Here is a 16,912-nt window from a genome sequence, read left to right on the forward strand (position 1 = left end):
CAATGCATAAGGATATTGTGTCACCTCACAAAATGGTTGCCTTCACCGTGCCTGGCTCTAAGGGTAATACTACACCTGCATTGTTATGAGTATGGGCTCTGCAAACAATACTGAGAAAGTGTCAACCAGGCCCAAAAACGTGCCCATTGGCTAGACATTTTGTGGGAGACCCGTGGTTCCAGTGAATGGATAGGTTTAATATCACGGAACAAGCCGTATTATTCGGATGAGAAGATCCATAAACAGACAGAGGTATTACCTGGGTGTGAATGGCTGAGGACTCACCTGTAACAGGTAGAAGAGGTGCTGATAGGCCTCCAGCTTCTGACGCTTCTCCTTGCTCAGAGACTTCAACCCTTTCTGCTTATCGATGGCCATCAGGTCTGAGAGTTGCTCTTTGTTTTTCTTGGTGAGTTTCTTACAATGAGAAACCACTTCCTGCCCGATACAGCAAAACCACCGCCATCTTTACATCTCACATAACATACAATGATTCAAATCCATCTACTGGAAGAGCTGCGACCCAGTTTAAGGACCGGTTTTTTTTTGGAGACAGGGCCACCTACCTGTAGAGTGATCCGGTTCTTCACCAGTAGACCGATCTTTATGTCCATCAGGTTGAGGTCATTCTCCAGATGCTGATTAGAACGGATCTTCTTAACCACCTCCTCCCTCAGTTTCATGACCTCCCGCTCCTCCCAGAGGTCCCGCTCGCTCTGCTCCAGAAGGTGGGCAAACTTACGAAGAGTACTCAGAGGGGGGTTCTTGGCATGGACTGGGTAAGAAGGAACAAAACAAACCGCTTTTAGGTTCATCACCTGGAACCGTTTCGTAGGATCACACTGCAGACAGAATCCACCACGAGTGGACAATTCTGTATAACTTTCAAAACCAGCAGTATCTAAGACTCTTTACAGTACACAGTGACCTAGACAACCGGAGTCCACTGTGGGAATGCATCTCTTTCCTGCAGACTTCAAGCATAAGGTCAGATGATGGATCCATGCGGAGACACACAAGATCCCTTACCCAGCATCCTGTAGTCCCCTCTGACTTTGCTGGCCCGGAAAAAAGCCTGGATTTTTATTATACTGGCAATCTGCAATGACAAAGGCTCCGCAGTAAGACGATGTAGTTCCCTCTGTACCAGCTGTGTTATACTTAAGATATCCCACAAAGTTCTTATGTCCACAACCTCCAGTGGTTAGAAAGATAAAAGTGATAACATGGGATAACTCCACCCCTATATATGTAGCCCCTCCCATATCAAGACTCCTAGCATTAATCTGTTCATTGCACGTGTGGTCAGTGGTGCTATAGGTTCCTTTGTTCAGGGCATCTGTGCTAGAAGTCCTCTAACAAAAAAAAAAAAGTCATAAAATGACTTACGTTCCTTTTGAAAAACCGAAGTCTTGCTCGATGTTGTTTCCTGGCAAGCCACATTCTCACCCATGACTGGATCTAAACGAAAACATAAAAAATAAAATAACTACCAATATGTATAAAATAACTCACCTCGTTGCAGCGTGATAACACATGAGTATCGCCAGGAGAGTTCAGTCACCAGCTTATTACACCTACCTCCTGCTCTTCCCTTAGTTTGCTATTATGTAATATTGCCACCTGGCCTGTAGAGAACACAGGGGGTAATTCAGAGTTGATCGCAGCAGCAAATTTGTTAGCAGTTGGGCAAAACCATGTGCACTGCAGGTGGGGCAGATGTAACATGTGCAGAGAGAGTTAGATTTGGGTGGGTTATTTTGTTTCTGTGCAGGGTAAATACTGGCTGCTTTATTTTTACACTGCAATTTAGATTTCAGTTTGAACACACCCCACCCAAATATAAATCTCTCTGCACATGTTATATCTGCCCCACCTGCAGTGCACATGGTTTTGCCCAACTGCTAACAAATTTGCTGCTGCGATCAACTCTGAATTAGGCCCACAATCTCTCTTTTTGGCCAAAAACAGAGGCAGGATAAAAACAAGAGCAGGACTTGGGGGCAGCCTAATGCTGGTCTCACACACAATGCGCAATTACCGAATATGGTCAACTGTAGAGAGCATCTACCAGCCCGTGTGTACGCAGTCACTACCCGACCCTACTGGCCCGTGTGCACGCAGTCACTACCCGACCCTACTGGCCCGTGTGCACGCAGTCACTACCCGACCCTACTGGCCCGTGTGCACGCAGTCACTACCCGACCCGTGTGCACGCAGTCACTACCCGACCACACTAACAGGTCCTTGTGATGCCAGATGAGACCTCGCAGCTTGGCCCAGGCACTAAATGGTTGTAATGTGTCCACGTGGGAGGCACCAGCTGCTGGACACTTGATCAGGACTGGTGTGTGTGTGTGGACGGCGGATACGCAGAACGGTACACCGGCCTGCACAAGGCAGCACTGGTTACCTCTATCTATTGTATACGAGCAGGAAATCTGACTATGTACATTTAGCACACAAAAGAGAATAACTCTGCGCTTTAGAGACACCTTAAAATTATGTTACGTGTGGTCTGTCATGTCGGATAAATAACTCAGTGAGACTTTGTATATTGATATTTTTTATCTAAGATTGTCAACATGTAACATTTATTATACAAATCTGAGTAATTTAGTAGCTTTTATGTATAAAATCTAATTAGTAGTAGATAGGCAGTTAAAAAGACTTGAAATTCAGCACTAAAAATTACACTTTGTATAACAGTATAATTAGATGTTTATAAACACATGGTAACAAGGTGTGAACCGTTACTCTCCCAGAATAACGGTATAATTAAACATTTAATAACAAAGAATAAAACGTTACTCTCCTAGTAGCTATTAGTATATAGTATTACACTGGCGTCCCAGTGTGTTATAGGAATAAATGTCCCGCATATAGTTCACAGTAATTAGAGTCTTATTAAGACAGCAATGGCTTAGGTATAATTACCCCCGTGTTGGTTCCTGACGGTTCCGTTTGGTAATGTTACACGTGGTAAACTTATTGCTGGATAGTACTGTGCAAAACAGCCCCGCTGGGAGATAAATGTGTCCCCACTCTCCCGTCAATGCTGCCCGCTGTTACACTCTGCGGCTACTTGATTTTGAAAGGGTGTGTAGTCCTCACGGCGGAGGTCAGACCAGACTCACCCGATACACAGCAGCAGGTCCCCGTTATGGTTGATGCTTATGCTGTTTGATGGGGTCTTGTGCGATCACCCGTAGTGCTGCTCAGCAATCTAGACCTCCGTGGCAGAAGGCGTGGGATTCAGCCGAAGAGAGCCGGGTGCATTTACAGCGGTGTGCGGGAGCTGTTTGAGATGGCGGTGAATAGCAGTCGGAGAGTACTTTCAAAGAAGTGGGCGTCAACGCGTTTCGTCTCCTAGCAACTGGAGACTTCCTCAAGACGGAACCGTCAGGAACCAACACGGGGGTAATTATACCTAAGCCATTGCTGTCTTAATAAGACTCTAATTACTGTGAACTATATGCGGGACATTTATTCCTATAACACACTGGGACGCCAGTGTAATACTATATACTAATAGCTACTAGGAGAGTAACGTTTTATTCTTTGTTATTAAATGTTTAATTATACCGTTATTCTGGGAGAGTAACGGTTCACACCTTGTTACCATGTGTTTATAAACATCTAATTATACTGTTATACAAAGTGTAATTTTTAGTGCTGAATTTCAAGTCTTTTTAACTGCCTATCTACTACTAATTAGATTTTATACATAAAAGCTACTAAATTACTCAGATTTGTATAATAAATGTTACATGTTGACAATCTTAGATAAAAAATATCAATATACAAAGTCTCACTGAGTTATTTATCCGACATGACAGACCACACGTAACATAATTTTAAGGTGTCTCTAAAGCGCAGAGTTATTCTCTTTTGTGTTCTAATTGTCTTTGTTGTGCAGCTTAGCAAGCTGTTTTACTCAGCAGCTTTAAAGAGACAAAGATCTTAATAAAATAAAATATAACTAATTAGCGCCGGTTGTGGATATTTGGGACTCCTGTCTCAAATTATCCGTTTTTTTTCCTATGTACATTTAGCATCTGGTATGCTGAACGCCAACCATAGATTGTCAAATAAAGAAATTAATAAAAGAAGTCATATTTAGAATTGTGGAGAAATATACAAAAGTTTTACCTTAACAACGGCGTCTACATTCCTACGTAAGTAGCGCAGTCTCTGCAGGTAAGCCTGTCGCTGCCTGTAACCGCGCCAGTGTGCCTGGGAGAATCCAAAACAAAAAAGGGTGGCTTTATAGTTATAGCACATACACAAATCTCTAGCGCTAGCATAATGAAGAACACAGACAAAAACACACAAATCAAAAAACACAAAGCCGTTGGTAATCATCTGCGGGGAATAAAACAACACAGGTTCAATCCAACAGCTTTATAAATAAACTCTACATTTACAAATACTAAACCTCAGCTAAACCTAAGAGACACGGTATTCCGGACGGGTCATCAGGGATGTTCATAAAAAACCTTTCATCCTGACAGCTCTTATCCTTCAGGTGTCCCATCCTACCACTTATGCTACCGGCTCCTCCCATCCTGCCCGTAACATTTCCAGATATTCCACCAGCTTCTCCCATCATTCCGCTTACACACATCCATGTATTCTACCGGCTCCTCCCATCCTGCCCTTTACACTTCCAGGTATTCTACCGGCTCTCCCATCCTGCCCCTTACACGCATCCATGTATTCTACCGGCTCCTCCCATTCTGTCCTTTACACTTCCAGGTATTCTACCAGCTCCTCCCATCCTGTCCCTTACACACATCCATGTATTCTACCGGCTCCTCCCATTCTGCCCTTTACACTTCCAGGTATTCTACAGGCTCCTCCCATCCTGCCCTTTACACACATCCATGTATTCTACCGCTCTCCCATCCTTCCCCTTACACATCCATGTATTCTACCGGCTCCTCCCATCCTGCCCTTTACACTTCCAGGTATTCTACCGGCTCTCCCATCCTTCCCCTTACACATCCATGTATTCTACCGGCTCCCCCCATCCTGTCCGTAACACTTCCAGGTATTCTACCGGCTCCTCCCATCCTGCCCCTTACACACATCCATGTATTCTACTGGCTCCTCCCAACCTGACCTTTACACTTCCAGGTATTCTACCAGCTCCTCCCATCCTGCCCCTTACACACATCCATGCATTCTACCGGCTCCTCCCATCCTGCCCCTTACACACATCCATGCATTCTACCAGCTCCTCCCATCCTGTCCCTTACACACATCCATGTATTCTACCGGCTCCTCCCAACCTGTCCTTTACACTTCCAGGTATTCTACAGGCTCCTCCCATCCTGCCCTTTACACTCCCAGGTATTCTACCTGCTCCTCCCATCCTGTCCCTTACACACATCCATGTATTCTACCTGCTCCTCCCATCCTGTCCCTTACACACATCCATGTATTCTACCGGCTCCTCCCATCCTGCCCCTTACACACATGCAGTGGTAGCTCCTCTCTTATATTTAAGTTTACAATATCACCAGTTTTTTTTTTTTACTATATCATATTTATATATTATTTTCATGTACTCTTAACTTTGATTACTACCACTACCGCTGAGACTCTCTTCACTTTGCTTTTACCAACATATTTAGAACAAAGTTCTGCTGCATTTACTAAGATATTAGTTTATTCCACTGTTCTGGCTCTCCACCTATCAGTTCCCTCTCTGCCAGAGACTCCTTAAATGGCTTCATCTCATTGGCTGCAGTCACTCTCTCTGATCGGCACTGACCAACTAATGTACTAGACGCCAAGTCTTCTTCTACAGGAACGTGCCATGCAATGCTCCATGTGTGATCACAGGGATAACTTCCTCGCCAGTTGGTTCCCCTACAAGAGCACATCAGAGATGGTCTAGAGCAGTGGTAGCCAACCCTGGTCCTCGAGAGCTACCAACAGTTCATGTTTTCCAGCTCACCTGGCAGGTGCACAGGTATAGTCATTACCAACTGACACATTTTAAAAGATCCACAGTTGGAGCTAATTACTTCACTTGTGATTGTGTGAGGAGACCTGGAAAACGTGAACTGTTGGTAGCTCTCGAGGACCAGGGTTGGCTACCACTAGTCTAGAGCGATAATACTCCTTGCTGATTCCACCCCATATCAGCCATACTGATATCACCTCCATTATGTGAGCTCTGGGTGGCACAGTTACCTGTATCAGGGTGACAGCCGGCACTTTCTTGAGCAGCAGATGTGTCCGCTCTGAGAAGGCCTTACGGACCAGGTAACCCCTCATGCGTGCCTGCAGCTTCACCAGAATGTCCGAGCTGGCCTCCCACTGCTTCTCCCGCTGGAAACCTCTTGTTACTCTGTTGATAGCCGACTGCAAGACACAGAAAATGAAAAACCGCAGCGGCTTAGCGTGACTATCCATTGAGGAGAACCAGGGTACTCCCACATAAGGCATCACTCTATGTTCTGGAGGGGGTTTATGTTGTTCCCACAGGTAATTTCCAGCCTGGACCTTTACCTCTAAACCAGTGGCTAAATCCACCAAGGACGCGCTTCTCCCACAGGTTACACACAGATAAAAGCAATGGACGATATTTTGGAGCAGTGTTTCTTGAAGTTATCCCCTCACCTGAATTTCCTCCCGGGACAGGTGCGTGGTGCTGGAACTGAAGCCTGGCGGACAGTCCCAGGTCCCCTCAAATGTGCGCAAGTGGAAGAAATAGTCGGTTCTATCCTTTACCTTGTGCCTTACCCAATAATTGGTCACATCACCTGCAGGTGGCAGCACAGGACACAAGAGGGCAGCAGAGTAAAGATGAGGTACAATACTAGACACTATACAGACTCGTTGCTACAATTCAATTCACAGCCGTATGGGGACATTGCCAACTAAAATAAAATAAAATGGAATCACCCGTAAAATGGGGACGTTTAACGCTTTTAAATGATGAAGGGAATGGAAAATCGTGATTTATCACCATTTATATAATAAAATTTACCTCAAAAGTGAATTAAAGAATTGCTAATCCTACTTTTTAGTCACATAGGTACAATAAAAATATTTAGAGATGAATGAATCTCATGTTTATTACAGAACTTTCTACCCCCCCCCCCCCCCCCCCCCAAAAAAAAATGACATCATTGGGGCAAGGTATAGTGTCATAGGTACATAATTACGAGCAACCATTTTGTGTACTGGAAGAACATTCATGAGAATGAAGCCTATTAACACCCAGTCTCCTGAATATCAGTCAGACAGCACTTCAGTTCTAGTCACTGGTTTCCAGCAAATACACAGATGTCAGGCAGTTGAGGTAACAAAATGGCTGCCTCCATCATGCATATCTGACAGGTCCTCGTCATACTTCCGCTGTAATTCCTCATACCCCGTTTTCTTTTTGCGTCCATTATTCCGCCAAGTTCAGTCTGATAGGCCTCTGCACAATCTTTGACCACCCCACACAGTAATGCATCCGGGTTACGTAGGACACGCAGGGTCTGGGACGCTTTCCCTTCCTTGACGGCTTGGTTAGCGGCTGCTATGCCCAGAGCCACTGAGCGGAAGAGGGGGGAGAAACACAAAACAGTGGATTTGGTGTTAGACAAATACGATTACTGTTGTACATTTCAGATGGGGATAACCATAAAAGCTTCGTTAATCATCTTCAGAATCATCTCAGCATATAATTATCTATATCCCTTGTATTAACAAACAAATCCTGCTTCTCACAGATATTGTCCCAGGACATTGGAAAGAGGGGAATGCTTTGTGCTGGAAAGGGAGGCATGTGACTGTTGTCCTGTTTTGCAAGCCACAAAGTGTGACAAGTGACACAATGACCAGTGCCTAATCACTCCCCTCCCAAATGATCATCAGCTTTAAGGCCCGTACACACTGGGCGATATATCGGCCGTTCTCTTGAACGGCCGATATATCGCGGGTCCGTCGGCCAGTGTGTACGGCCGATACGTCTGTGAACTCCATCGTTCACAGATGTATCGCGCCGGCCCCGCAGCACAGCCGACGGCCAATATATCTACCGATATATTGGCGCGTCGCTGTGTGTGTACACATGCTGCGGCGGCCGGCGGTGATTGACAGCTGAACTGGGCGGGCGTGTGTACACACCCGCCCAGTTCATGACATTAGTCCCCGACAGATCGGCCAGTGTGTATGCTCAACACACTGCCCGATCCGTCCATAGATATAGCTGCCGATCAATTGATCGGCAGATATATCTTCCAATGTGTACCCACCTTTAGGCACTTAATGAAAGTTATAGAGCAGCGGGGTATGTAATAATAATAAAAAGCTTCCCCGTGTTATGTTTTTATGCTACCCCGGTAAAACGCTCAGCAGACCATTATGAATTGGCACAGCATGTTCGTACCGCAACCTGATCCCAAATCGCTAGGGATTGTAAGAGGAGGTAGTCCCCAAATGATGAATCCATGATTGCTGGTATATGATCGGTGGCAGTGACGGAATACATAACTTGCCTACAGAACTTCACAGCATGCATTCCACTTGACTTGGGAACTCTTAAAAATTCCTCACTTCCTGGTACTTACTAACGATTTCTGTTGTTGTGGTTTTTATTGTCCCCCCCCCCCCCCACCCCTCTCTCTCTCTCTCGAGCTTCCGTCTTGCCAATTGAGACCTAGGACACTTCCAAAAAAACCCTCACTTGTGCCCTTCCCTTTCCCCCATCCAACAAAAAATTAACAATTCAATAACGCTGTCTCACCGCAGTGACTTGTTATTCTAGGGCGTCTTCTATATTGTACCTATGCCCATAATTTGTTCCTGCTATGGCCTGTTTATTTTGTTTTTTATTCTCAGGTTTTTTATTTATGGGGGGGGGGGGGGATTTTTTTCAGCTGTTATAGAGATTTTTAAAAATAGCCATGCGATCTTACTTTTCCTGGCTCCGGCGTTCTCCTGGTTGGCCGTAGACACACCTTGCTGGATCACCTCTAACCAGAGCACGGCTGAGGCATCCTGCGTCATCTGAGGGCCACAAAAAGACCAATATTAGTTCTGCACCCGCCCAAGAGCTTCCGATTCAATGTATTTATCAATATTTACGGCTTTTTTAATTAAATAAGGGAAGCGCCAGACATGTTCACCTTCAAAATGCTCGCGAGGCAATTTCTTTTATCTATAATATCACACTCAGTGCTTAATTTTGGGTATCATTGTAATCAACAGCAATGGATTTTTCACTAGCATCCATAAGGTATATCGGGGAGACTTCGTACGATGGGTATAGACGGGGTGCAAAGGAGCCGGTGCACTTTAACTTTCTTCACTGGGTGTGCTGGCGTGCACGTTTTTACCTATAACTACCTGCGGGAGGGGTCATAGAGGGGAGGAGCCAGCACACCCAGTTGAAGATATTGAAAGTGCACTGGCTCCTTTGGACACCGCCTATACCCCATCGTACTAGTTTTCCCCAATATCCCTTATGGACTACGAGAAAAGGATTTACCGGTAGGTATTAAAATAAGAATTTACTTACCGATAATTCTATTTCTCGGAGTCCGTAGTGGATGCTGGGGTTCCTGAAAGGACCATGGGGAATAGCGGCTCCGCAGGAGACAGGGCACAAAAAGTAAAGCTTTAGTATCAGGTGGTGTGCACTGGCTCCTCCCCCTATGACCCTCCTCCAAGCCAGTTAGATACTGTGCCCGGACGAGCGTACATAATAAGGAAGGATTTTGAATCCCGGGTAAGACTCATACCAGCCACACCAATCACACTGTACAACCTGTGATCTGAACCCAGTTAACAGTATGATAACAGCGGAGCCTCTGAAAAGATGGCTCACAACAATAATAACCCGATTTTTGTAACTATGTACAAGTATTGCAGATAATCCGCACTTGGGATGGGCGCCCAGCATCCACTACGGACTCCGAGAAATAGAATTATCGGTAAGTAAATTCTTATTTTCTCTATCGTCCTAGTGGATGCTGGGGTTCCTGAAAGGACCATGGGGATAATACCAAAGCTCCCAAACGGGCGGGAGAGTGCGGATGACTCTGCAGCACCGAATGAGAGAACTCCAGGTCCTCCTTAGCCAGGGTATCAAATTTGTAGGATTTTACAAACGTGTTTGCCCCTGACTAAATAACCGCTCGGCAAAGTTGTAAAAGCCGAGACCCCTCGGGCAGCCGCCCAAGATGAGCCCACCTTCCTTGTGGAATGGGCATTTACATATTTTGGCTGTGGCAGGCCTGCCACAGAATGTGCAAGCTGAATTGTATTACACATCCAACTAGCAATAGTCTGCTTAGAAGCAAAAGCACCCAGTTTGTTGGGTGCATACAGGATAACAGCAAGTCAGTTTTCCTGACTCCAGCCGTCCTGGAACATATTTTCAGGGCCCTGACAACATCTAGCAACTTGGAGTCCTCCAAGTCCCTAGTAGGTGCAAGGCACCACAATAAGCTGGTTCAGGTGAAACACTGACACCACCTTAGGGAGAGAACTGGGGACGAGTCCGCAGCTCTGCCCTGTCCGAATGGACAAACAGATATGGGCTTTTTTGAGAAAAAACCACCAATTTGACACTCGCCTGGTCCAGGCCAGGGCCAAGATCATGGTCACTTTTCATGTGAGATGCTTCAAATCCACAGATTTGACTGGTTTTAAACCAATGTGATTTGAGGAATCCCAGAACTACGTTGAGATCCCACAGTGCCACTGGAGGCACAAAAGGGGGTTGTATATGCAATACTCCCTTGACAAAATTCTGGACTTCAGGAACTGAAGCCAATTCTTTCTGGAAGAAAATTGACAGGGCCGAAATTTGAACCTTAATGGACCCCAATTTGAGGCCCATAGACACTCCTGTTTTCAGGAAATGCAGGAAACGACCGAGTTGAAATTTCTTTGTGGGGCCTTCCTGGCCTCACACCACGCAACATATTTTCGCCACATGTGGTGATAATGTTGTGCGGTCACCTCCTTTCTGGCTTTGACCAGGGTAGGAATGACCTCTTCCGGAATGCCTTTTTCCCTTAGGATCCGGCGTTCCACCGCCATGCCGACAAACGCAGCTGCGGTAAGTCTTGGAACAGACATGGTACTTGCTGAAGCAAGTCCCTTCTTAGCGGCAGAGGCCATAAAACCTCTGTAAGCATCTCTTGAAGTTCCGGGTACCAAGTCCTTCTTGGCCAATCCGGAGCCATGAGTATAGTTCTTACTCCTCTACGTCTTATAATTCTCAGCACCTTAGGTATGAGAAGCAGAGGAGGGAACACATACACCGACTGGTACACCCACGGTGTTACCAGAACGTCCACAGCTATTGCCTGAGGGTCTCTTGACCTGGCGCAATACCTGTCCCGTTTTTTGTTCAGACGGGACGCCATCATGTCCACCTTTGGTATTTCCCAACGGTTTACAATCATGTGGAAAAAACTTCCCGATGAAGTTTCCACTCTCCCGGGTGGAGGTCGTGCCTGCTGAGGAAGTCTGCTTCCCAGTTTCCATTCCCGGGATGAAACACTGCTGACAGTGCTATCACATGATTTTCCGCCCAGCGAAAAGTCCTTGCAGTTTTTGCCATTGCCCTCCTGCTTCTTGTGTCGCCCTGTCAGTTTACGTGGGCGACTGCCGTGATGTTTTTCCCACTGGATCAATACCGGCTGACCTTGAAGCAGAGGTCTTGCTAAGCTTAGAGTATTATAAATTTACCCTTAGCTCCAGTATATTTATGTGGAGAAAAGTCTCCAGACTTGATCACACTCCCTGGAAATTTTTTCCTTGTGTGACTGCTCCCCAGCCTCTCGGGCTGGGCTCCGTGGTCACCAGCATCCAATCCTGAATGCCAAATCTGCGGCCCTCTAGAAGATGGGCACTCTATAACCACCACAGGAGAGACACCCTTGTCCTTGGATATAGGGTTATCCGCTGATGCATCTGAAGATGCGATCCGGACCATTTTTCCAGCAGATCCCACTGAAAAGTTCTTGCGTGAAATCTGCCGAATGGAATTGCTTCGTAGGAAGCCACCATTTTTACCAGGACCCTTGTGCAATGATGCACTGTTTTTAGGAGGTTCCTGACTAGCTCGGATAACTCCCTGGCTTTCTCTTCCGGGAGAAACACCTTTTTCTGGACTGTGTCCAGAATCATCCCTAGGCACAGCAGACGTGTCGTCGGGATCAGCTGCGATTTTGGAATATTTAGAATCCACCCGTGCTGTTGTAGCAGTATCCGAGATAGTGCTACTCCGACCTCCAACTGTTCCCTGGACTATGCCCTTATCAGGAGATCGTCCAAGTAAGGGATAATTAAGACGCCTTTTCTTCGAAGAAGAATCATCATTTCGGCCATTACCTTGGTAAAGACCCGGGGTGCCGTGGACAATCCAAACGGCAGCGTCTAAAACTGATAGTGACAGTTCTGCACCACGAACCTGAGGTACCCTTAGTGAGAAGGGCAAATTTGGGACATAGAGGTAAGCATCCCTGATGTCCCCGGACACTATATAGTCCCCTTCTCCTGGTTCGTTATCACTGCTCTGAGTGACTCCATCTTGATTTGAACCTTTGTAAGTGTTCAAAAATTTTTTTAGAATAAGTCTCACCTAGCCTTCTGGCTTCAGTACCACAATATAATGTGGAATAATACCCCTTTTCCTTGTAGTAGGAGGGGTAATTTAATTATCACCTGCTGGGAATACAGCTTGTGAATTTTTTTTCCCATACTGCCTCCTTGTCGGAGGGAGACCTTGGTAAAGCAGACTTCAGGAGCCTGCGAAGAGGAAACGTCTCTACATTCCAATCTGTACCCCTGGGATACTACTTGTAGGATCCAGGGGTCCTGTACGGTCTCAGCGCCATGCTGAGAACTTGTCAGAAGCGGTGGAGCGCTTCTGTTCCTGGGAATGGGCTGCCTGCTGCAGTCTTCTTCCCTTTCCTCTATCCCTGGGCAGATATGATCTTATAGGGACGAAAAGACTGAGGTTGAAAAGACGGTGTCTTTTTCTGCAGAGATGTGACTTAGGGTAAAAACGGTGGATTTTCCAGCAGTTGCCGTGGCCACCAGGTCCGATGGACCGACCCCAAAAAACTCCTCTTCCTTTATACGGCAATACACCTTTTTGCCGTTTGGAATCTGCATCACCTGACCACTGTCGTGTCCATAACATCTTCTGGCAGATATGGACATCGCATTTACTCTTGATGCCAGAGTGCAAATATCCCTCTGTGCATCTCGCATATATAGAAATGCATCCTTTAAATGCTCTATAGTCAATAAAATACTGTCCCTGTCAAGGGTATCAATATTTTTAGTCAGGGAATCCGACCAAGCCACCCCAGCTCTGCACATCCAGGCTGAGGCGATCGCTGGTCGCAGTATAACACCAGTATGTGTGTATATACTTTTTATGATATTTTCCAGCCTCCTGTCAGCTGGTCCTTGAGGACGGCCCTATCTATAGACGGTACCGCCACTTGTTTTGATAAGCGTGTGAGCGCCTTATCCACCCTAAGGGGTGTTTCCCAACGCGCCCTAACTTCTGGCGGGAAAGGGTATACCGCCCATAATTTTCTATCGGGGGGAACCCACGCATCATCACACACTTTATTTAATTTATCTGATTCAGGAAAAACTACTGTAGTTTTTTCACATCCCACATAATACCCTCTTTTGTGGTACTTGTAGTATCAGAAATATGTAACACCTCCTTCATTGCCTTTAACGTGTGGCCCTAATAAGGAATACGTTTGTTTATTCACCGTCGACACTGGATTCAGTGTCCCTGTCTGTGTCGACCGACTAAAGTAAACGGGCGTTTTAAAACCCCTGACGGTGTTTTTGAGACGTCTGGACCGGTACTAATTGTTTGTCGGCCGTCTCATGTCGTCAACCGACCTTGCAGCGTGTTGACATTATCACGTAATTCCCTAAATAAGCCATCCATTCCGGTGTCGACTCCCTAGAGAGTGACATCACCATTACAGGCAATTGCTCCGCCTCCTCACCAACATCGTCCTCATACATGTCGACACACACGTACCGACACACAGCACACACACAGGGAATGCTCTGATAGAGGACAGGACCCACTAGCCCTTTGGAGAGACAGAGGGAGAGTTTGCCAGCACACACCAAAAACGCTATAATTATATAGGGACAACCTTATATAAGTGTTTTCCCTTATAGCATCTGTTTTATATATTTCTAACGCCAAATTAGTGCCCCCCCTCTCTGTTTTAACCCTGTTTCTGTAGTGCAGTGCAGGGGAGAGCCTGGGAGCCTTCCCTCCAGCCTTTCTGTGAGGGAAAATGGCGCTGTGTGCTGAGGAGATAGGCCCCGCCCCTTTTTCGGCGGCCTCGTCTCCCGCTTTTAACGGATTCTGGCAGGGGTTAAATATCTCCATATAGCCTCCGGAGGCTATATGTGAGGTATTTTTAGCCAAAATAGGTTTTCATTTGCCTCCCAGGGCGCCCCCCTCCCAGCGCCCTGCACCCTCAGTGACTGCCGTGTGAAGTGTGCTGAGAGGAAAATGGCGCACAGCTGCAGTGCTGTGCGCTACCTTTAGAAGACTGAGGAGTCTTCTGCCGCCGATTCTGGACCTCTTCTTACTTCAGCATCTGCAAGGGGGCCGGCGGCAAGGCTCCGGTGACCATCCAGGCTGTACCTGTGATCGTCCCTCTGGAGCTGATGTCCTGTAGCCAAGAAGCCAATCCATCCTGCACGCAGGTGAGTTCACTTCTTCTCCCCTAAGTCCCTCGTTGCAGTGATCCTGTTGCCAGCAGGACTCACTGTAAAATAAAAAACCTAAGCTAAACTTTTCTAAGCAGCTCTTTAGGAGAGCCACCTAGATTGCACCCTTCTCGGCCGGGCACAAAAATCTAACTGGCTTGGAGGAGGGTCATAGGGGGAGGAGCCAGTGCACACCACCTGATACTAAAGCTTTACTTTTTGTGCCCTGTCTCCTGCGGAGCCGCTATTCCCCATGGTCCTTTCAGGAACCCCAGCATCCACTAGGACGATAGAGAAAATCCTATTTTCATTTTGACCCACATGGAAGTTACGCTACCTGCCCATGGGCATTTACCCGATGATCAAGGTTCTCTCAGAAGACATACTGAGTACAAACATACTGGTAGGTTTACTGGCAACCTTATACTATTTTGTTGCTGAAACCGGTTCCCTGGCTCGGAGAATGGTTTTGATTGCCCCTAATTAAGAATCGTGGCTTCAGGTGTCACACAATTAAAGTCATCGTAACCCTGTTTTTGTACAGATCTAAGTAGCAAAACGGTCTCAGCCAATCAGGATCTACGAGAAACGCCTGCGGACCCTGATGCTTGTGTGCCAGTCCAGATGCCATCAAGTCTATGCCTGGCTGATGACATCTGTCCACAAACGCTGCCCAGATTGAGACGTCAATCTCACTGGTGCAGGGTATGCCTGTCGAGTTAATCGGCCTTCCAGTTTTCCATCCCAGTTCAAGTGTTGCCGGAACATAGTGCTGGCCTCTATATAATTCTATGCCTATTAGCAGTAAGGTTTGTTATTCCAGCGACGGACGCTGAGGCATACAGGCTGCAATGAGCACGTCGTACTGGCAGTTCACAGAGGTATCTTAGATGTATAGCGCTATAGGTCCACAGACTGGTCTTAATAGTAGTAGCCCAAAATATTGTCTAATGTACGTTTGTGAATCCATATTATACAAGATGAAAAAAACAGCATCCCAGAGCAAATATGGTAGAAAGAGCATTGCATTGTCACATCTGATTGCTGCACGTTGGCCTTTGGGCAGGCCACTCTGCTTAGCCATCCCTCAAGGGCCTGGCTGGGGCAGGAGCCGTGGTGGAGCCAGGCCGAGCACGCAAAGCAATGATATCTACCACTAGCAATCGGCCTCTTCCACCGCTCAGTGTACGTACAACCCTTCATCCCCTGTGAGGTGGCAGAGGCCAGCACTGTGCAGTATCTAATCCGTATATCGTGTAACCCGGTCAACTACAGAAATGGTGAAACGCGTTGTTACCTTCTTTTTGTGCTGTAGCGCACTGGTCAGGATCTGGTGGTACAGACTGGCGACTGGAAGTGTGACATCTGAGAGCCCCGCTGCCGGCATCAGGAGGGCAGTAAAGGTTTTCTGGGGGTTGTCCTGTTCAAGAGCCTCGTTGATGAGGCTTACTGCCAGAATTTCTGGTGGAAACAAAGTCAGTGGTTGCCTAAATAACTGAAGTGACCAAACACGCCCAAATAAAGAGGTTGGACCCCACCGCAACCCAAGATCATTTACATTAAAGATGGGAAATGGAACACCTTGGCCAGCAGGGGGACGTTCAGTGATTGGAAAACGAAAAAGCCTGTGGTCTTGGCTTACTTACTGTCGTGTTCTTCTTGTGTGTGGAGGTTGATGTTACTCACACAGGACTGTAGATCATTCCAGCTGAAGAACTCCGAGGGGCCCTGGGAGCGCCGTTTTCGTTTGGACAGTTTGTTGAAATACCTTTATAGAAAGCAGACGGAAACATGGTCATGGAACGAAGGTCTGGTACGGAAGGCAGGCAATTAATCTACTACAGCGGACAGAGCCGGTAATGTGATGCTCTAAGATGTAGACTGTACAGCCCAAGGGTCACTAGTAAAGGAAAAATTACCCTCACCTTTGTATGTTCTCCTCCTCCACCTCGGACAGGCCTAGAGCAGAGCTAACCAGAGTGGCCCAGAAAGCATTCAGATCGCCGGCTTCTAGGGCTCGGTTGGTAAGCGCCACGGCAGACAGCATCTCCACAGCCACAAACAGTTCCTCCTGCACCAAGAAGCCCTGTTTTGGCAAAACCACCAAAGTCAGAGGTAGTTCCGCCCAACATACAGCAAATGGCGCTTGTGTTTAAGTTTTGTTCACTCTTGTACGGACATT

The 16,912-nt window shown here is 46.7% G+C and overlaps 1 protein-coding gene across 2 annotated transcripts in view; it reads right to left on the reverse strand.

Moving 5' to 3' along the window:
- The window catches only part of IQGAP3 (IQ motif containing GTPase activating protein 3), a 49,988-nt gene that overhangs the window by 16,542 nt on the left and 16,534 nt on the right, over window positions 1–16,912 (reverse strand). For both annotated transcript variants that reach the window (XM_063947099.1, XM_063947100.1), the window contains 12 exons: window positions 16,656–16,816; window positions 16,377–16,498; window positions 16,028–16,191; window positions 8,925–9,015; window positions 7,391–7,558; window positions 6,634–6,776; window positions 6,205–6,375; window positions 4,153–4,236; window positions 1,390–1,461; window positions 1,030–1,099; window positions 567–775; window positions 286–438 (listed from right to left, as the gene is read on the reverse strand). In XM_063947099.1, the coding sequence (XP_063803169.1) occupies window positions 286–438; window positions 567–775; window positions 1,030–1,099; window positions 1,390–1,461; window positions 4,153–4,236; window positions 6,205–6,375; window positions 6,634–6,776; window positions 7,391–7,558; window positions 8,925–9,015; window positions 16,028–16,191; window positions 16,377–16,498; window positions 16,656–16,816 (1,608 nt within the window). The remainder of the gene's footprint in view (window positions 1–285; window positions 439–566; window positions 776–1,029; window positions 1,100–1,389; window positions 1,462–4,152; window positions 4,237–6,204; window positions 6,376–6,633; window positions 6,777–7,390; window positions 7,559–8,924; window positions 9,016–16,027; window positions 16,192–16,376; window positions 16,499–16,655; window positions 16,817–16,912) is intronic.

This window comes from Pseudophryne corroboree, chromosome 12 (genome assembly GCF_028390025.1).
Source record: "Pseudophryne corroboree isolate aPseCor3 chromosome 12, aPseCor3.hap2, whole genome shotgun sequence".
Classification (NCBI taxonomy): Eukaryota; Metazoa; Chordata; class Amphibia; order Anura; family Myobatrachidae; genus Pseudophryne; species Pseudophryne corroboree.